The sequence below is a fragment of the Osmerus mordax genome, chromosome 12, assembly GCF_038355195.1.
Source record: "Osmerus mordax isolate fOsmMor3 chromosome 12, fOsmMor3.pri, whole genome shotgun sequence".
In the NCBI taxonomy this organism is placed as follows: Eukaryota; Metazoa; Chordata; class Actinopteri; order Osmeriformes; family Osmeridae; genus Osmerus; species Osmerus mordax.
Window position 1 is genome coordinate 2,665,948 of NC_090061.1, and position 20,704 is coordinate 2,686,651.

The following is a 20,704-nucleotide window of genomic DNA, read 5'->3' on the forward strand; positions in this document are numbered from 1 at the left end:
AAGGCGGTTTTAGTGATATTTCTGCACCCACAAGCCTTCTACCAAGAGATAGCCTACTACTACCCCCTATAATGTGACAGCCCTCTGTATTTTCAGACCTTTCCCCCCCAAAAAAAACAAGATATATTTCATGAAAAAGACCAAACACTGGTAGATGTCACATCTAGTTACATGCAAACCGCGGCCTGAGTCAAGAAGACAACCCAGCGCCTGAACAGATCGCACCAACATCGTAACATCCGCTTGTGTCAGCTCTTGGGTTTTTTCATGTAAATACAATGCGAGACCGCTTCAGGTCCTTTTTAACTGAATAGCGGTAACCATAGCCCCCGCTCACAGCTTAGCGAGAAGAAGGATGCCCTTGTGCTGGGTATCTCACCGGCCCAGGCAGCTCAGGGACTCACGCGCATCTGTTCGTGTGTATAGACGTATTGCCTCACAGGCACAATCCTGTATTTACCCGAGCGTTCTATCACCTTAATGTCCCATTATTCACCACGCCTCGGCACTAGCTGTTATGATATGAAAAGACCCGATTGAGGGCCTTTGTTTGCTTTTATGCTCTTCGGCATTTCTAACGGAGATTCACCGTTTCCACCGTTTTCGGCAGGCCTATCGTTGTTGTTGTTTTTTTGCTGCCCTTTCTCATGCCTTTGAGACTGGCAAATCGATAAGAGTTTATAAACGATTCCCATTTCCCCTTTTTATATCGGTTGAGAATGATGCAGATGCCAATATGACTAGCCCTGGATTCAAGGATCCACCTTGGGGCTGATATATCAAGAGCTCCGGGCACTAAGACCCTCCGCCCACCCCTGGGTAGGACTGATGAAAACACCCGGACATCTGGCAGGGGTGAGGGGCTGTGGAGGATGCATTAATGAACCCCTGTGCTTGATGTACCACCAGAGTACACTTGAGCTATCCTCTTCTCAGGAAGTTAAACAAATAGGTCGTGTTTTTGATCTTTTGTTGTTGTTGTTGCTTTGTTGGTCAGACACACCCGTTGATATGTGACATCGTTGTGAGAGGGTTGATGGATGGGTCTGCAACTCACAGTGGCAAAGACAACGTACCTAAAGTTTAACTATTGGTAATTTTTTAGACCAAAATAGGCATCTTTTCTTTGTTGGTTTATTGCATCGCACACAATAAAACAGCAAGCACGTCTTTATCTTGTCGTCTGCAGGCCCATTAAACCAAGCCAGAACTGTAATTTGTCAGATTCATTTAGAAATGTGAATGTGGTTCTGAGGGGGATTCTGTCAATTTGGTTTCATGAACCCATGAACAACTAGCTTGGACTGGGCTGGTGCTGTAACATAACCTTGAAAGACCTTCACTAGCATAATTACTGAGGGAAAACTGGCCATGCCATTCAGCTATCTGCTACCGCCCCCTGTTGGACAAATATTGTGAAAGCATCTGTGAAAAGCACTCGCAGGGGCCGATCACACTGAGAGCGTTTTTTTTTTAATATAAAAAGCGCTAGAAAAACAGCTCAAGAGAGGCGTCCAGTCCAGGATGTACCTTAGGAAACTGAATTTATAACTGCCGCGTCTTTAAAAAAGCTCTCGGTGTGTTTGGCCCATAAAATATTCTCAACTTTACAGAAAAAGCGTGGAGAAAAGGTGCTACTCAATTGTCACACTTGGCCCAGGCAGCCAATCAAATCAAGCAAGAGGCGGGCTTTAAAACTCTACAACTTCCTTCCTCTTTCCTGTTTTGATGCCGGCCGGTACATTTGAGTTCAATACATCAAATCATTAAAAGTGACTATATAAAATGATGCATTTTAAATGTATATTGTGAACAGTATATCAATATGTCAATCAAAGACAAAATGACCATAATCATAAACAGATTTTATTCAAAGCAAGACACAGAGGAGTGATTTAAACCGTGGACCATTTGCTCTGTGTTCAAGTGCTCTACTACTACATATCTACTGTCTTAAATGTAAAAAACGCAACGTTCTGAACGCAAATCAGTGTGAAACCTTTGTATATAATTGTAAGCAATATCACAAGGGTGTAATGAACACCAAGAGAAGAAATGTTAGTTAATTCCTGTATAGTTCACTGCCCCAAAAACACATTCACATTCTAAGCATTCTACCTCCACCAATCCTTTGTCAAAGTGAGAATCTGTGAGTAAAATCTATATGATGAGTACATGTATGTCAAAACTGAATATGCTGGAAAACTGTATTAGTGCAACGGTACAATTCTGGTACTCATTACATTTTTAGCAACTAATATTGTTGTACTAATATGTATACAAGTTGAATATTGATGGTTGATATACAGTTTCATTATATATTACCAAACAGAAAAAATCTATGATCGCCACTGAAAAGAGTTTTCAGTCTATAAAGTTCTCTCTTAAGATCATTGAGGAGGCCATTTAGATGCCTTTCTTTCAGAATTTTCACAATTCAACATTTTGTATTTTAGGATTATTTAGAATTATTTGTGCATCAATTTTACAAAAATGGCACTCACTAATATTACCAATAACAATAGGAACACTACATAACATCTTAAGAAAGGAACATAATATATACTGTAAACACTATATAATATATAGTGTATAAACGACCAAAACATTTATACACAAGACAATGTACAGTACCTGTGCAGAAGTCTTAGGCACCCAAGAGACAAACTTGTCTTTTGTATCAATAATTTTGTTATGACAAAGTTCTCTCTAAGATTATTGAGGCTATTTAGGTGCCTTTCTTTGACAGTTTTTGACAATTCAACAAAAGATTTACAAAAATGGCACTTACCAATAACAATATGAACAAAAAATGTCTGTATTGGTACGGTAGTGTAAAAGTAGAAATTCAGAAAAAAATATGTTTTGTGTTTTCCTTTAATTCTTTCTTTAAGCTGAAGTAGTAGTTGTGAAGTTGAAGGTGGGGAGACAGTCAGTGTCCCTGATGGAGGTGGGGAGTTGATTCCACCATTGGGGGGCCAGACAGGAGAAGAGTTTGTCAATGACATCTATTCTAACAGACACAGAAACACTGAGGACTCATCGTACGCTGCTCTGAAACCTGGATAGAGGGGCTCAGTGAATGTGGTGTGGAATGTGTGCAGGTGGGTCAGTGTGTCAGAGGAGACTGTGTAGAAGGAGAGAGTGCCGGCCGGCCAGTCCAGATACACTCCTACTCTGTGAGACTGAGAGAAAGGTAAGCCAATGCTCTCATCATTGTGCCAAAGATAACATTTATCACGACAGACCAGACTCCAGGACTTGTCATTGGATCCAAACCTACAATCTTCACCCGCTCCATGCCTCCTGATGGATTTATATGCCACTCCTATAGAAACCCCTCCTCCACTCCACTCTGCCTCCCAGTAACAGCGCCCAGACAGACCCTCTCTACACAGCACCTGTGGACAGCTGCCCTCAAATCTCTCTGGGTGATCATGATACGGCTGCTTCTCTTTTCCCCATGTCACCTTTTTGTTCTTCTCAGAGAGAGAAAGGCGTTTGTTTGTCGTGTTTGGGTCCAACGTGAGCTTACAGGCATCTGATGGAGAAAACCAAGATAAATATATTACTATTTGTAATATATTATATTATATATTTGTAAATGGGCATCCATTATCTCATTCTCTCTTTTTCCAACAGCAGATACAGTGCATTAATGGGAACTTCTATGGAAAAGTCAATCTAACCCTAAGAGATAACACTATTCCTAATAGTTTAGATGTCCAATTCATGTTTCATATTACATAGAGCATTTTATGACTTGTGTGCTTAGCAATTATTTAATTGTAGTTCATTTTCACTTGAAGACAGGCTGAGGTAGTACATATGACTCACATTTTCTAAGCCCAGGTTTGATTCTGTGCTCTCCACCATTATCCACACTGTAGGGATAAGCAGATACATTATTATGATGATGAAATGACACTTGACAATGTTCTAGTTAACAAAAACTAAACATTTGAAACATATATCTGAATATGTAGGGGATTATGTCAACTCATGTTGCATGTAAAAAATGTCTTTAGAAATATAAATACAAATATCGGAATTCTCTTTACTTGAGTTTCTTCAGTTTGGACTGTGGATCCTTCAGTCCAACAGAGAGCAGCTCAAGTCCTTTTTCTCCTGGATTATTGTAGCTCAGGTCCAGTTCTTTCAGGTGGGAGGGGTACAACCTCAGAGCTGAGGCCAGAGAAGCACACCCTTCCTCTGTAATCATACAGCCAGAGAGCCTGTAGAAGTTTCAGTGGTGAAAAGAAAAGTATGGAGGATTTATATTCCATCCTTAAGTCATAGAACCATTTACCCAAACAAGTACATTCACATCCTTCTAAAGACAAACAATGAATTGACAGTGGGTTGATGTCACATTCTACTTTTAGCAGATTATCAGTTCTCTCTTGAAATAAATACAGACCTAAGTGTCTCCAGTTTACATTGTGAATTCCCCAGTTCATCAGAGAGCAGCTTCACTCCTGAATCTTGCAGGTCGTTGTTACTCAGGTCTAGCTCTCTCAGGTAGTCAGGGTTTGACTTCAGAGCTGTAGCCAGAAAGTCACAGCCCTTTTCTGTGACAAGACAGCCTGACAGTCTGTAGAATGTAGAAAAACACCCCATTGTTATAATGTCTGATCAAACACAATTGTAATTGTGACCTGACTGAAATCATGTAGACTCAGTCTCGCAAACCCTGCAGCGCAGCCAAGCTTTGACTATGGATATTTGGTCCATCGTAAAAACCTTCAAATCAGCCTCAGACAAGAAAAAGAAGCTTTGATCTCACATTGATCAACCCTGATCGAGTAATGATCTGCTAAGATTGTGGGTATGTCATTTATATCCTCTAAATGTATCCTTCTAAAGACAAAAAACGATTTGAAAAATATATTGCAAGTATATAGCTAATCAGAAAGACAGTGGGTTGATTTCACATTCTACTTTTAGCAGTTTAAAAGTTCTCTCTTGAAATAAATACAGACCTAAGTGTCTCCAGTTTACATTGTGAATTTCCCAGTTCATCAGAGAGCAGCTTCACTCCTGAATCTTGCAGGTCGTTGTTACTCAGGTCTAGCTCTCTCAGGTAGTCAGGGTTTGACTTCAGAGCTGTAGCCAGAAAGACACAGCCTTTTTCTGTGACAAGACAGCCCGATAGCCTGTAGAATGATTATTATTGTTATTTCTGACAAACCTTATAACAAATTATTCCAGATTAATACCATGATGTCCATGTAGAATGGTTAATACTCCTGGAATATGACATACATTACAATGATAGTTAGCTAGCAGTTCAATGGAAGTCCAAATATTATTTATTCATTAGAAATGATCAAGTATGGTAAAAAAAACAGTGATTGTTTTGTGTCATAATACTAGCATCATTATGCCTGCACACACACCCCTCACCACTCCAATCAAATGCAGACGTCCAGCAAACATTACTGTAGCTAGTTAGCCAATCGTTAGTCAGCCCAATGATACAAAGGATACCTCTTAAGATGGTTAGAATGATCTACCTCAGAGTCTCAAGTTTCCAGTATGGATTGTTCAATCCAGAAGAGATCAGCTCCACTCCTGAGTCTCGAAGATGATTGTAGCTCAGGTCCAGCTCTTTATAACTTGAGGGGTTGGACAGGGCTGAGACCAGCAAAGCACAGCCTTCCTTTGTGACCCCACAATGCGAAAGCCTGCAGAGTTTATAACAATTGATTTAACAGCCTCTGAAGCAATCTCTGTGGCTATAACCAGTACATTGTAAAATAAAAGGTTGAACAATTGTCTCTAAAAAGTACTTTAATTCGTATAGAACTTCATTCATAATTCATATATCTGGTAAACATTCTTACTTTCACTATATTAGTGTAACTTGTAACTATTCTATCTCTGTAACTTGTAACTATTCTATCTCTGTGTAAAATCCCACTGTGTGTATCAGACCAACAGTCACAGAAACTAACTGATCCTTGGCATCATCGTGTATGAAAGTGCCTGCTAAATTCATAATTTATCCAATTAAATGTAGAAACCATTTAAATAATGCAACCTAGTTGTAAAATTGAACTAGAAAATTCGAATAAGTTTTACTCATGGAATGCATAAAGTATGCGGTTTGATATGGGCCACTTGTTTGGTCTCATCGCAATTGTCACATTGTATTTGAAATCAGTATCTTTATCGACACTTTAGTCCAATCAATGAAACTGGTTTGCTCACAAATACCAACCTCAGTCTCTCCAGCTGTAGTTGTCCTAATCCTGAACACAACATCTTCACTCCTGAATCCTGGAGGTTGTTGTTACTCAGGTCCAACTCTTTGACCTTTGAGCCGGACAGAGCTGACGCCAGATCTTTACAGCAGTTTTTGGACAGGTTACAGTTGTCAAGCCTAAAACACAGAAGGAGATGTTGCCCCCCGCAGTGTTCAAAATCTGTTCCGACTTACAACGAGACGACCACCACTAATTAACACTCTAGCTACGCTGACGGAAAAGATAGCTCTTAGTTGACACCTGTTAGCAGTATTTATAATGAGGAGTGAGTTTTAACCAATTTTGATATTTCAGAATCAAATATTACAGAATGAACATATACATCATGTTTTATCTACTATCCATAGAAATATCTGTATACTTACAGAACCTTTTTAGAGCCTTTGACAACTGGCAGAAGCTTTAGAAGACCTGTCTCTGATCTGAAGTACTTCTTCAGGTCAAACACATCCATCGTCTCTTCTGAAGTCAGCAACACAAAGACCAGAGCTGACCACTGTGTAGGTGAGAGCTTCTTATTGGAGAGACTTCCTGAGCTCAGGTAATGTTGGATCTCCTTCCCCAGAGACTGGTCATTCAGTTCATTCAGACAGTGGAACAGATTCATGCATCTCTCTGGAGAGGGATTCTTTCTGATCTGCTTCTTGATGTACTCAACTGTTTTCTCATGGCCGTTTCCTGTCTGTGTTAGGATACCTCGTAAGAGCTTCTGATTGGACTCCACTGAAAGGCCCAAAAGGAAGCGAAGGAAAAAGTCCATGTGTCCATTGGGACTCCTTAAAGCCTTGTCCACAGCAGCCTTGTGAAGTTTGGACAGCGGCATTGCTTTTTTAGATTTTACATGAGGTTCATGTATCCAATTCTCGTTTTTGTTGATGAACATCAGAGATACGAACAACGCAGCCAGGTACTCCTGCATGCTCTGATAAGTGAAACGAAAGACCTTGTCGTGGTAGAGTCCACGCTGCTCTTTGAAGATCTGTGTGAACACTCCTGAGTACCATGAGGCATCTTGGAGATTGATGCCACATTGCATCAGGTCTTCTTCATAAAAATGCAGGTTGCCTTTGTTTAGTTGTTGAAAGGCCATTTCTCCCAGTGAATAAATAGTCTTGATGCTCTCTTCATCCCAGTGTGGATCTGTCTCAGTTTTCCCATGATACTTCACATTCTTCTGTTTGGTCTGTAACACCAGGAAGTGTGTGTACATCTCAGTCACAGTCTTGGGCATCTCCCCACTCTTATCCATGTTGAGCATGTCCTCAAGAACTGTAGCAGAAGTCCACGAGAAGACTGGAACTTCAGACATTGTGTTGAGGACAACCGATTTTGTGATGTGTGATATTATTCTTTTGGCCATGTTTTCATCACTGATTCTCTTCATGAAGTACTCTGCCTTCTGTGACTCATTGAACCCTTGTACCACCGTTACACGGTCAACATACTCAGAAGGGATCTCACTGGCTCCTGCAGCCCGAGTGGTTATCCAAATGGATGCAGAGGGAAGCAGATTCCCCTTAATGAGGTTTGTCAACAGCTCATCCACTGAGGTTTGCTGCGTGACATCAGAGAAGCTCTTGTTATTTTGAAAGTCTAGGGGCAATCGGCACTCATCTAGACCATCAAAGACAAACAGAGTGTTGTACTTGTTGTAGTCAGAGATTCCAAAGTCTTTGGTTTCAACCAAGAAGTAATGAAGAAGTCCCATCAAACTGAGTGTGGCCTCTTTCAACTGATTCAGCTCTCGAAATGGGAGTGGAAAGATGAACTTGATATCCTGGTTGGCTCTCCCTTCAGCCCAGTCCATAATGAACTGATGCACAGAGAATGTTTTTCCGACACCAGCATCTCCCTTTGTCAGAACAGTTCTGATTGGTTGGTTTTGTTCAGGTGAGGGTTTGAACATGTCACTGCATGTGATGGCTGTCTTTGATTTCTTGGGTGCATTTATGGATGCTTTCTCTATCTGTCTCATCTGTTCATCGTCAAGCTTTTCATCATCTTCTGTAATGTAGAGATCTGTGTAGACCTTACTGAGAGGTGTTTGTTTTCCTTTATTTATTCCCTCAAACACATTTTTAAACTTGTTCTTCAGTTTGGATTTCAGTTGACGTTGGCAAATCACGAGAAGCTCATCTTAAAGACAAAAGCAAAGGACACCTTTATTAAGGCTCTTGTTTTCTAGAACCTGTTACAAAAGTCCAAAACTAAAATCTGTTAAAAGAGATGGTTACTGATAGCGAGTAAAAAAGTGTCATTTCGTGTAATCACACATTGTTGATTGTAGTGTACTGCCAGTTTGAATGAAAACACACCATCACCTTCATGTACTATTGTACTTCACTTGTCTTAGGTTAGAATAAGTTTATAAGGTTAGTATAGGTTATTTCAGCTACTGGTTGCACTATCAGCAATATTGCACTATTGTACTTCACTTGTCTCAGGTTAGTATAGGTTTATAAGGTTAGTATAGGTTATTATGTGTATTTAGAGGTTTAGTATACTGTATTGAATATTGTATATTAGGAGGTTTACTATATTTTTGCTTATCATAGATGTAATCTATGTTCTGTGTACTTATGTGTTATGTTATGCCAGGTTGCTTTGCGTTGTCTTGTCCTAAGAATTTCAGTGCCCAGTCTGACCCTGTGTTGTTCTGTTCTGACAATAAAAGACTTGGACTTGGACTAGGATGTTACCCTGATACTCTCAATGCACAAATAATACACCTCATATGCTGTGGTAGACAGGTTAAATGTAGAAGATCTTACTTCTCTCCAGTTTGTCAGCAAGCTCCTTCTGGTTCATGATCCTCAGGAGGTGCAATGTGATCTTCAGAGCTCCCTTTTTGGCACTGCTCTCTTGTTTCTGATATTCAGGGTCCACAATGTCCTGGTCCTCCATCTGATGCTGTCCTCCTTCTGGGAGATCTGAGCTTAGAACTTGCTGGAGTCTTCTCAACTCATACTTGAAAAAAGTAATTGCAGCCTCCTCAAGTTGCTATAACAAGGATGGAACAAGGAATCTTAACTAGGAAGGCACCAATATTACATTTTTGGGTGGTCCCCTAAATTCCCCCCCAAAAAATTCTGAAGGCTATTTTCTCATCCATACCTGTTCCACTTTTTATGTTATGAAATCTGATGTTTGGAATTATTTATTTTTTAATCAAAAACACATTCGCTACATTCGACAGATTACATTAAGAAATTGCCAATTTTGTGGGACCCCCCAAACAAAAACGCATATCCCTATAGACTTCTTGAGGGTCCCCCGCCCCCCCCCCTCATTTAGAACCCTGAGTGAATAGGTGTGTGGCATTGAAATATTTCACTGTCTTGTCTACTCAGGAAATAATGGCAGCACAAAGTTGCATTTGGACTTGTTATCTTACTTTGGAACTTATTTATAGGTCCACACTGCATGACACAGCAGACCTTATGGGCTAGCTCTGTGTTGCACTTGTAGTTTATATTTTTGTTTTGTGATAAGTATTGGAGTCAGGTGGCTGAGCGGTGAGGGAGTTAGGCTAGTAATCTGAAGGTTGCCAGTTCGATTCCCAGCCGTGCAAAATGACGTTGTGTCCTTGGGCAAGGCACTTCACCTTACTTACATTTACATTTAGTCATTTAGCAGACGCTCTTATCCAGAGCGACTTACAGTAAGTACAGGGACATTCCCCCGAGGCATGTAGGGTGAAGTGCCTTGCCCAAGGACACAACGTCAGTTGGCATGACCGGGAATCGAACTGGCAACCTTCGGATTACTAGCGCGACTCCCTCACCGCTCAGCCATCTGACTCTTGCTTCGGGGGGAATGTCCCTGTACTTACTGTAAGTCGCTCTGGATAAGAGCGTCTGCTAAATGTAATGTAAAGTATTCTTTTTGCACATCAGCAATGAATTACACAGAGCCAATGCCAATGATGGCATTTCTTTCTAATATCGGCAGAGACCGGTATGCTGATATATCGTGCAATCCCTAATCTAAACATTCACCACACAATAAAACAAAAAAAGTATTGTTTTATGATCTCACAGTATTTAGCACAAACACAAATCCACTAACCATGAATATGGAGGAAACATCTTCATGATGACTCTGGTCAGACTCTGATTTCACCTTTTCTTTACTGTGGAAAAGAGATTACAGTATCTATTCAGATGAACTAGATGCACAAAGGCTTGAGTATATACTAATAGATTATTTGACATTTTAGTCAATCACTGAATAACAGCAGTGGTCAGCATCTTACTCGTTCTCATCAGCAGGTCCGCCTCCATCACTGAACTTGGGAGGAGGACCCATAGATCTGTCACTCTTCATGGACACACAGCTGGGTACCGGTGAGGCTGATCTCTGCTGTTTGATCCTGGTGAAAGTAACACAAATATAAGGTAAATATTTGAAAGTAAACTCCACCGATATCCTCACCCCCCAACATTTGTTATGGAAATCTACCAATATTAGGGTCAGAATTAGGTTTGAATATTGCTGTTAGAGGTAGGTGTGCATGATAGGCAGGCAGGTCTTACAGACAAGTGTTTACACACTGTAGCGCTCATTGTGAACCTTTACCACATACAGTAGTCTGTGTGTCTGACTGGCAATCATCATCTTATACAAAACAAATTGTAGGATGATTAAATTAAAATGCAACGGGATATTTCATGCTTTTAGCTTACAAGTACTACCTTATACGGTATAAGGTAGTACTTGTATGCTAGAGGTATAAGTTATACCTCTTTACCTACCATTCTATCTTCATCAAGTAACATTTAACAGCAGTGGTCAGCATCTTACTCGTTCTCATCAGCAGGTCCGTCTCCATCACTGAACTTGGGAGGAGGACCCATAGATCTGCCACTCTTCATGGACACACAGCTGGGTACCGGTGAGGCTGGTCTCTGCTGTTTGATCCTGTTAAAACTAACACAAATATTGGGCAAATGTATATACTGGAAAGTAAACTCCACCGATATCCTCGCCCCCCCCTAACATTTGTTATGGAAATCTACCAATATTAGGGTCAGAATTAGGTTTGAATAATGCTGTTAGAGGTAGGTGTGCATGATAGGCAGGCAGGTCTTACAGACAAGTGTTTACACACTGTAGCGCTCATTGTGAACTTTTACCACATACAGTAGTCTGTCTGTCTGACTGCCAATCATCCTCTTATACACATTGTTTTGTAGGTTGATGAAATTATAATGAAACAGGCTATGTCATGCTTGTAGATTACAAGTACTACCTTATTCATCTTAACTACCATTCCATCCTCATCAAATAACATTTAACAGCAGTAGTCAGTACATACTCGTTCTCATCAGCAGGTCCGTCTCCATCACTGAAATTGGGAGGAGGACCCATAGATCTGTCACTCTTCATGGACACACAGCTGGGTACCGATGAGGCTGATCTCTGCTGTTTGATCCTGGTAAAAGTAACACAAATATTGGGCAAATGCAGTGTTTCCCATACATTTATTTATTCTGGCGGCCCGCCAAAAGTAAAAATATACCACCACAAATGTCTTTTTTTTTTGTTGGACTGTTTAACTTTTGATTCGCTCAGCCCCTTCTTGCCACACTCGCGTTCTCTCTCTCTCTCTCTCTCTCTCTCTCTCTCTCTCTCTCTCTCTCTCTCTCTCACTACAACGGACAGTTTGTGAATAGTCCTCTCTCCGTGCACGCTCTGAATTAATGCATGGGACTAACTGGTTTTTCCGAGAATCGGCAGGAGAATCAATCTGAGTTTACGAACGGTTAATATCGTGATTCTCTGCACAAATATGTCTAAAACGGATACATTCAAGTTCACTATAATAAAATTCATAGTACATAACGTTTATATTAGCCTACGTAAAGCTCCAAAACTATTTAGCGCTGAAAATGTATGCAAATACATTTCTCGCGCGCTAGCATTACTTGTTAAAGTCCTTATCTACACTCACATCTAACAGATAGGACATAGGTTACCAGCCATACATTTGTACAACGTCTGAATCTGCCCCTGCCTACCGCCACAAATATAATCACATTAAATTGGGAACCATCTTCATCAAGTAACATTTAACAGCAGTGGTCAGCATCTTACTCTTTCTCATCAGCAGGTCCGTCTCCATCACTGAACTTGGGAGGAGGACCCATAGATCTGTCACTCTTCATGGACACACAGCTGGGTACCGGTGAGGCTGATCTCTGCTGTTTGATCCTGGTAAAACTAACACAAATATTGGGCAAATGTATATACTTGAAAGTAAACTCCACCGATATCCTCGCCCCCCCCCTAACATTTGTTATGGAAATCTACCAATATTAGGGTCAGAATTAGGTTTGAATATTGCTGTTAGATGTTGGTGTGCATGATAGGCAGGCAGAGCTTACAGACAAGTGTTTACACACTGTAGCGCTCATTGTGAACCTTTACCACATACAGTAGTCTGTCTGTCTGACTGCCAATCATCCTCTTATACACATTGTTTTGTAGGTTGATGAAATTATAATGAAACAGGCTATGTCATGCTTGTAGATTACAAGTACTACCTTATTCATCTTAACTACCATTCCATCCTCATCAAATAACATTTAACAGCAGTGGTCAGTACATACTCGTTCTCATCAGCAGGTCCGTCTCCATCACTGAACTTGGGAGGAGGACCCATAGATCTGTCACTCTTCATGGACACACAGCTGGGTACAGGTGAGGCTGATCTCTCCTGCTGGATTGGACTTTGACACAACAAAGACAGCGTTAAGTTACTCATTGATTCTAAATGATGACTCTGTTATATTATAAAGATGAACTCTGAGATGGAGAGTCCGTTATGAACAGTTATGAGATGTCATGATACCTTTCAGCTTCAGTGTCCATGTCATGTTCTTGAGAAAGACTTGTTTTAGAGGCAGAGCCCCCCTTCTCTTTCTCCCCAGAGAGACTCATTTTAGTGCAGTATCCCCCTGTTTCAAAGATTTTAATTAGAGACTCATTTCAAAGATTGTACATCCTTCTTCTTCAGGATCAAACCAGGAGAGTGATTTCTAAGATAGATGTGTAGACCTCTAAACAATCAACAGTTAGAATCCAACCACTGGACCGCAGGAATAAGAAAGAATAATTGTGGAATAAGAATAATTACTCTAAGGAGGAATACGTTGAAAATGAAACTGCAACCTTCATTGCACAATCATTAAGCTCATGTTGACATAAGCACAAATAAATCTACTCTGTCATTCTTTAACCTCAAATAACTGACAATTCAGTTGCTAGGACTATATGGTTGACAGGCATGGGCTATTTATTATTTAACCTTAAGTTAACCAAGCAGGGCTTATTGACATTTGAAATCTATTTTTCAAGCAACTTGGTCAAGATAGTCGGAACCAAGTCATTACACCCTGACCAGACCAGACAATACGACACACTTAAGTCAATCAAATTATCGTCATCCCAGCAGTATAGCTCAGAGGCGTTGTTAAACATAAAACTCTACTGGGGCACAGGCCCCTATTCGTATTCCCATTTCTCTGCATTCATTTGAACGCAAATACAGTTTGTATTTATTTTACAAGCGTTTATTGGGATACTGCGTTTATTTTTTCAGAGATTATCAATCTAAATGAATGCACTGACTAATAAAGTAAATTGTTATAACTCAAACTTTAGATTTTACTGGGGCACAGCATGTTTATACTGGGGCACGTGCCCCAGTAAAAAGGGTCTAACGACGCCCCTGGTATAGCTCACAGATCGATTGCTTCTTGAGCAGTCAGGGAGCTAGAGTTTCATAAGGTTGGTATGCCGGGCTCTAAAGTTTGGCGTGAGAATCTCAAAGTGAGACTACCTGACCTGTCAACGTGAACTTGTGATGTTTCCGGTTTGGCTGTTTTTTGACTACGTGTCGAAACAACTATCAACTCGGCAGAAATATGCACATCGTCCATTAATTGTACAAGGGACAAGTCCCTTAATTACTTCTCTGCTTGAGAAATGGTTGAAATGCGTGAGAAATAGAAGGTCGTGTGTGATAGCGTGACAAATCGTCGAAATGTGTGAGTCTCACGGCAAATGCGTCAGACTCGAGATGTTGATGTCTGCTATGTGCTATGGCTTAATTGGCCATAAAAAGAACCAATGTTTTACAGTTCAATATACAGCAATACGTTCAATAAATGTTATAAAAGTAGTATGCCAACAGTTGAATGATCTGAAACAACAGTTGTATTTTTTAATTTGATTAGATTTGGCATATAGGCGCTCTCACACCAATGTCAATATAGGCCTACCTGTTTTTGAACAGTTTTCTATTTTCTTGCTTTAGGAAACTTGTGACGATTCGCAGAATGTTCGAGTTCTCTTTATGTCTTTAGTTCTCCTTCATCTGGATTCCGTTTAATGACAAGCATTACGTTTTAGATTTTCGGAGCGTATTTTATTTATATTTTTCGTATTACAAACTTCACGATGTAGTTGTAGGTACTCATCGCATTTCAAACTGCGCAATAACTTACTTTCACTTTCTATTACTGGCTATGCTCTTGGGTGGAGCTCTTTTTGAGACTTTTTTTAATATTCAAAGGCTAGTAGGCTGCATGGTCAATTTATTTATAAATTGAATGTACACATGAGGCGCTGGATGGGATATTTTTTTGGGGAAAGTTGGATGAATAGGGCTGTCGTACATTTAAACCAATGTATTTGCCATTACAACACATTATTGTAATTGTTGTGGTTAATACTGAGTGTGAATTCTGACTTTAGCTAATCACCTCTTTCTCCTCTCACTATCAGCTGGGAAGCCATAGCCTACATTACGACTCCCTTTTCGGAGTATGCAGTAGCCTACAGTACATCCCCATGCATACTCAACCATTATGAAATTGAAGAAAGGTACGAGGACAAGACAGAGCGTAGTGCAGACAGAGGCGTTAGCGCTAACTTTATTGTGTCGCCCTTTACACATAAACTATAATAAACATGTGTACCTCTACATATTTTAACGGTAATGTTGACTTGTGCAGGACCGTGGCCTTTCGCAACCCAGTCCTTGATTTCATTTCCCTATAAACATGCATACAATCTAAGCAGAAAGTGCCTCTGCCACAGTAAATTCCGTGTTTGTATAACATGCATGGTGAATAAACCGAATTCTGATTCTGAAGTGGCGACTTTTATTTTGAAAGTAAGACCCTGCTCTGACTCCGCCCAATCAAGGGACAGCTAGCGTTGTTTGCCTGTGCAGTTTCTCTACTCTTGAGTTTTGAGATATTGTATCTAAATCATGTCTCTGGAAGTCGAATCGGCCGAGTAAGTATCATATCGATAACATGCATACATATACGTGATGCAGGCATCATTTCTTAGATTTTTTATATTTCACTACGTTTTATCCCAAATCTTTTCTCTGACTGAGGCCTAGCTATCCATGCTTGCGGGACATGTTTGGGGCTATTAGCTTGCTAGGACTACACAGTTAACTCGAACGCTACTAGTTTTAGCTACCTTCTTATGTCCGCCAAAGAACTAGCTAGTCTTCCAACCAAAATAGTGTTAGTTGGATAGATACAAACATCGCAATAATTACCTATGATGTCTTATGCCTAGCCTAGTGTTACTAGTTTAGGCAGAGCTACTACTACTTGTCAGGTAGCTAGCATACCTAGGCTAGCAGTGTCAAAGGAGCCATATCTTGGTAGTTAGCATGTCAGGCAGTACCAATTACAGAGCAACCGTAGATAGAACCATGCAGGGAATATTACTGAGTGTGCATGAAATATTATTAATATAACAAACTGTCTCCGTCGCAGCGTCATTCGTCTGATAATGCAGTACCTAAAAGAGAACAACCTGCAGCGAACTCTAGCCACTCTACAGGAGGAAACAACGGTTTCTTTGAACACCGTGGACAGTATTGAGAGTTTCGTGGCAGACATTAACAGCGGCCATTGGGACACCGTGCTACAGGCTATACAATCCCTAAAGCTTCCCGATAAGACCTTGATAGACCTCTATGAACAGGTATGACTTGACTGTTTACATTGCTGTCCCTCATCATCATAAAAAAAATTCTAGCGCCAATGCGCTTTAAACGATCAGGTATTGCTATGCTGCGATTGCCCATTGCCGCTTATTGAGCAGAGATCGATATGTGGGCATCTGTGAAGCCCTCTGTGGCACAGCAAGTAAAAAAACTTCCACACGTATGCAATCTGATTTGAGTGTGATTCCCCCAGGTGGTGCTGGAGCTCATTGAACTGAGAGAGCTGGGAGCGGCCAGGTCTTTACTGAGGCAGACCGACCCCATGATCATGCTGAAGCAGACCCAGCCGGAGAGATACATCCACCTGGAGAACCTGCTGGCTCGCTCCTACTTCGACCCCAGGGAGGTGAGTCTCAGCCTTACCCCCCCCTCCCCCACTTCCCTCCATGGACTCAGTGCATGTGATAATAATGATGTAGTCATTTAGCCGATGCTTTTCATACAAAGTGATAACACTGTTTGGGGTTGCGACCTCTGGACTGAGCTGTACCTTGTTAGTCTGTCTGCCCAGTGTGTTAGTGTGTCTGCCCAGTGTGTTAGTGTGTTTGTCCAGTGTGTTAGTGTGTCTGTCTGGTGTGTAAGTGTGAGTGCCCAGTGTGTTAGTGTGACAAGGTCTCCTTCCTGTGCACCAGGCCTGCCCAGACCCTCAGTGTGTCAGTGTAATGTTTGACTGGGTGTCCTGTGTGTGTGCCAGGCCTACCCAGACGGCAGCAGTAAGGAGAAACGGCGTGTGGCCATCGCCCAGGCTCTGGCAGGGGAGGTTAGCGTGGTGCCACCCTCTCGTCTCATGGCTCTACTGGGACAGGTAAGAGAACACTCACACCTGGATAGGTAGGAGTCCGCATACTGCTGGACAGTGGATTGATAATGTTTTCTTTTAGCAAACGCTCCGAGCGACAGATGGAATATTTAAACCTGCGACCGTTTGGTCTTTAATCATATTCTGTACCCCTAAGCTATCCCTTTACCATTAAAAATACGGAATAAAAAAAACTAAACTTTTCACAAAGTTTTAAGTCGGCGATCTGTCTCAATCGATGCTAACTGATCTAAATCAATTAAGTACCTGTTCTCTCCTGTGCTCTCTCGTCTCCCTCCCTCCCTCCACCAGTCCCTGAAGTGGCAGCAGCACCAAGGTCTCCTCCCCCCTGGTATGACCATCGATCTGTTCAGGGGCAAGGCTGCCGTGAAGGATGTGGAGGAGGAGCGCTTCCCCACCCAGCTCACCAGGCACATCAAGGTCGGCTGCCCAAATAATATGATTGCTAAAGTATAAAGTGGGATATTCGGGAGTCAGGTGGCTGAGCGGTGAGGGAATCGGGCTAGTAATCCGAAGGTTGCCAGTTCGATTCCCGGTCATGACAACTGACGTTGTGTCCTTGGGCAAGGCACTTCACCCTACTTGCCTCGGGAGAATGTCCCTGTACTTACTGTAAGTCGCTCTGGATAAGAGCGTCTGCTAAATGTAAATGTATATTGTAAAATACAATATTTTATCATGATTAGGTGTGATGGAAATCTGACGTGTTGAATGTGATGTTTCCTGCTGATGAGTTCTGTGGATATCTCATGACTCTGGATTAACACTCACAAGTGAATCTAATCAGACAAACTGGGTGATAGGAGGTTTATATTGAGTTTGGTCTTTAATAACATGTTCTTTTCAACCGACAGTTTGGACAGAAGTCCCACGTGGAGTGTTCCCGCTTCTCCCCTGATGGTCAGTACCTGGTGACTGGGTCAGTGGACGGCTTCATCGAGGTCTGGAACTTCACCACCGGCAAGATCCGAAAGGTACGACCGCCGAAGTTCGGGGTTACAACTCAGTTTGTCCCTGCAGCCTTTTCGATCTGCAAAAGCTCTGCCGCTGAGCTAAACCCATCCTCAATGCAATGATTACGTATACTGCTGCATTGACGGTTGTTTGTTTGTTGTTGCCACATTTTGATATGCCACTGAGCCTGTTAAATGACTACATTCTAAATGGATCCATGTTTGATTTATGCTGTTCTTGTTGTCTGGCAGGATCTCAAGTACCAGGCCCAGGATAACTTCATGATGATGGACGATGCGGTCCTGTGCATGTGCTTCAGCAGGGACACAGAGATGCTGGCTACTGGAGCACAGGATGGCAAGATCAAGGTCTGGATCACCGCTCCTACTACGCTCCTACTACGCTCCTACTACGCTCCTACTACGCTCCTACTACGCTCCTACTACGCTCCTACTACACTCCTAGTACCCAGTAGCTTATGGAGGTGTCTGTGTGGGGTGTGCCTGGTGTTCCCCGTGTCTCCAGGTGTGGAAGATCCAGAGTGGCCAGTGTCTCAGGAGGTTTGAGAGAGCCCACAGCAAAGGTGTCACCTGCCTCAGCTTCTGTAAGGACAGCAGCCAGCTGCTCAGCGCCTCCTTCGACCAGACCATCAGGTGACCTGGACACTAACTCAGTCTTTTTTCCTCTCTCTGTCTCTCTCTCTGTCTCTCTCTCTGTCTCTCTCTCTCTCTCTCTCTCTCTCTCTCTCTCATGGACTAATCCCAAGTGTTGTTGTGTTCTCTCCAGGGTCCATGGACTGAAGTCTGGCAAGTCTCTGAAGGAGTTCAGAGGTCACTCTTCCTTCGTGAACGAGGCCACGTTCACGCCGGACGGACACCACATCGTCAGCGCCTCCTCTGACGGCACCGTTAAGGTAAACCACCACCGTGGGAAAACAGACAAGCTTTACTGGATGAAAAGTTGGTTAACTACTTACCCCACTGGGTTAAAATATAGGTTAGCTAGTTTTATCTTCTGGGTTAAAAAAGGCTGTGCTAGTCAATCTACTGGGTGTAAGAATGGGTCAACTAGTCAACCCCACGGGGTTAGAAACGATGTTGACAGCGCGTGTGAATGTATGTTCTCAGGTGTGGAACATGAAGACCACAGAGTGCACCAGCACCTTCAAGTCCCTGGGAACCTCGGCCGGCTCCGACATCACGGTCAACAACGTCATCCTGCTTCCCAAGAACCCTGAGCACTTTGTTGTGTGTAACCGCTCCAACACGGTGGTCATCATGAACATGCAGGGCCAGGTCAGACAGCAGCCTGAACACGCTCCTCTCCTCTGGATTATAACTGTTATAGGACATGTGTACCTTACCGTATGTTATGTTATTATAGAGTGGATGTTTTTGACCTTGCTTGGGCCCAGGTGTGTGTTTTCCTTGGTATCAAGATGTTTTACTTTGTCCAGGTGTGTTTGTGTGTGTCCAGGCGTGTGTGTGTGTGTCCAGGTGTCTGTGTGTGTTGACATCACTCCCCCTCTGTCTCCAGATTGTGAGGAGTTTCAGCTCAGGTAAGAGAGAGGGTGGAGACTTTGTGTGCTGCACCCTGTCCCCCAGAGGAGAGTGGATCTACTGTGTCGGAGAGGACTTTGTGCTCTACTGCTTCAGCACAGTCACCGGCAAGCTGGAGAGAACCTTGACGGTACGCAGACCTTCTGTACACACACACGCTGCTAGAGCTACACACTTCTGGGGGCATCTCCGGGTTTTAATCCGGCCATGGCTCTTTGCCGCATGGCTTCCCCTTTCTCTCTCCCTGCTTTTCCTGTCACACTTCATGTAAAAACTGTCCAAAAGAGTAAAAATGACAAATATATTTAAGAACTGTGCACTTGATCTTCTGCTGTATTTTCCACATGCACTATTTATACGTCGCTTTGAATAACAGCTAAATGGATTAACATGTAAAAGCACACCATCGGACTGATCCGTTTCCAAATCCAAAATGTCTGCCCCCAACTTTTGTCAGGTATGTCTTTTTCCTGGGAGGGCGAGGGTAGTGACGGCTGTGTTGTTTCTCCTCTAGATTCATGAGAAGGATGTGATTGGGATCGCTCATCACCCTCACCAGAACCTGATAGCCACCTACAGTGAAGACGGGCTGCTCAAACTCTGGAAGCCCTGAGTGCCGTCGCCTAAGCTGTCGCCATGCCAACCCGCGGCGCGACGCCCAACAGCGTTGCCCACAGTCGGTCCCAGGAGAAGATGACCTGAAACACGTTACCCCTTCTTTTTTAAAACCAACTTTTTTTTGTAAATATATTTTTACAAGCGTTTTCTTGAGAACATTTGTTTGAACATCTGGTTGAATATATTGCCTTGTGTGTCTGTTTTGTTTATTTTATGGCAATAAATATGAGGGCTTTTTTCATATTTTTTTTCCGGGATCCTCAATATATTTGATGTGTTGGTGTTCCCATGTTTGTATTTGAAGCATATAATTAACTGTAAATCATTTTTAAATCATCCAGTCTACATTTGACTGGATCTGTGTATTCCACGTGATATCTTGTATGTGCTACTAAACATATTTGGCCAGGTGGTTATTGGACTTGTCATTTGTCTCCAAAACAGC

At 42.1% G+C, this 20,704-nt stretch overlaps 2 protein-coding genes across 7 annotated transcripts; one reads left to right on the top strand and one right to left on the bottom strand.

Moving 5' to 3' along the window:
- Nucleotides 1-1,848: 1,848 nt before the first annotated feature.
- Nucleotides 1,849-14,751, bottom strand: LOC136953704 (NACHT, LRR and PYD domains-containing protein 12-like). 6 transcript variants are annotated; one of them, XM_067247100.1, is made up of 17 exons: nucleotides 14,555-14,751; nucleotides 13,123-13,228; nucleotides 12,881-13,000; nucleotides 12,366-12,482; nucleotides 11,587-11,703; nucleotides 11,073-11,198; nucleotides 10,525-10,641; nucleotides 10,338-10,401; nucleotides 9,041-9,269; nucleotides 6,635-8,405; nucleotides 6,224-6,385; nucleotides 5,517-5,687; nucleotides 4,983-5,156; nucleotides 4,421-4,594; nucleotides 4,062-4,235; nucleotides 3,838-3,884; nucleotides 1,849-3,541 (listed from the first exon to the last, which is right to left on the bottom strand). In XM_067247100.1, the coding sequence occupies exons 2-17, from the start codon at nucleotides 13,209-13,211 to the stop codon at nucleotides 3,009-3,011; spliced, it is 4,185 nt and encodes a 1,394-aa protein (XP_067103201.1). In that variant the 5' UTR covers nucleotides 13,212-13,228; nucleotides 14,555-14,751; the 3' UTR covers nucleotides 1,849-3,008. The 6 variants fall into 6 exon arrangements, with proteins under 6 accessions (XP_067103201.1, XP_067103200.1, XP_067103203.1 ...); XM_067247099.1 differs by having other exon boundaries at nucleotides 12,366-12,491; XM_067247102.1 differs by lacking the exon at nucleotides 11,587-11,703 and having other exon boundaries at nucleotides 11,073-11,189; nucleotides 12,366-12,491.
- Nucleotides 14,752-15,470: 719 nt separating this feature from the next.
- On the top strand, nucleotides 15,471-20,671 carry smu1a (SMU1 DNA replication regulator and spliceosomal factor a). Its single transcript, XM_067247107.1, has 12 exons — nucleotides 15,471-15,575; nucleotides 16,076-16,286; nucleotides 16,502-16,654; nucleotides 17,003-17,113; nucleotides 17,420-17,548; nucleotides 17,983-18,102; nucleotides 18,334-18,450; nucleotides 18,608-18,735; nucleotides 18,869-18,995; nucleotides 19,210-19,377; nucleotides 19,619-19,771; nucleotides 20,156-20,671. The coding sequence occupies exons 1-12, from the start codon at nucleotides 15,550-15,552 to the stop codon at nucleotides 20,252-20,254; spliced, it is 1,542 nt and encodes a 513-aa protein (XP_067103208.1). The 5' UTR covers nucleotides 15,471-15,549; the 3' UTR covers nucleotides 20,255-20,671.
- Nucleotides 20,672-20,704: the final 33 nt, after the last annotated feature.

What these genes read in the sequence shown, in the direction of transcription:
- LOC136953704 (XM_067247099.1), bottom strand. Translation starts at nt 13,211, where the DNA reads ATGAGTCTCTCTGGGGAGAAAGAGAAGGGGGGCTCTGCCTCTAAAACA. An exon ending in GGACCTGCTGATGAGAAAGA is followed by an intron (nt 11,704 to 12,365) that starts GTAAGATGCTGA and finishes TACTTTTACCAG; the next exon opens with GATCAAACAGCAGAGATCAG. An exon ending in CTACAGCTGGAGAGACTGAG is followed by an intron (nt 5,688 to 6,223) that starts GTTGGTATTTGT and finishes TAAACTCTGCAG; the next exon opens with GCTTTCGCATTGTGGGGTCA.
- smu1a (XM_067247107.1), top strand. Translation starts at nt 15,550, where the DNA reads ATGTCTCTGGAAGTCGAATCGGCCGA. An exon ending in TCCTTCGACCAGACCATCAG is followed by an intron (nt 18,736 to 18,868) that starts GTGACCTGGACA and finishes TGTTCTCTCCAG; the next exon opens with GGTCCATGGACTGAAGTCTG. An exon ending in TCATGAACATGCAGGGCCAG is followed by an intron (nt 19,378 to 19,618) that starts GTCAGACAGCAG and finishes CTCTGTCTCCAG; the next exon opens with ATTGTGAGGAGTTTCAGCTC.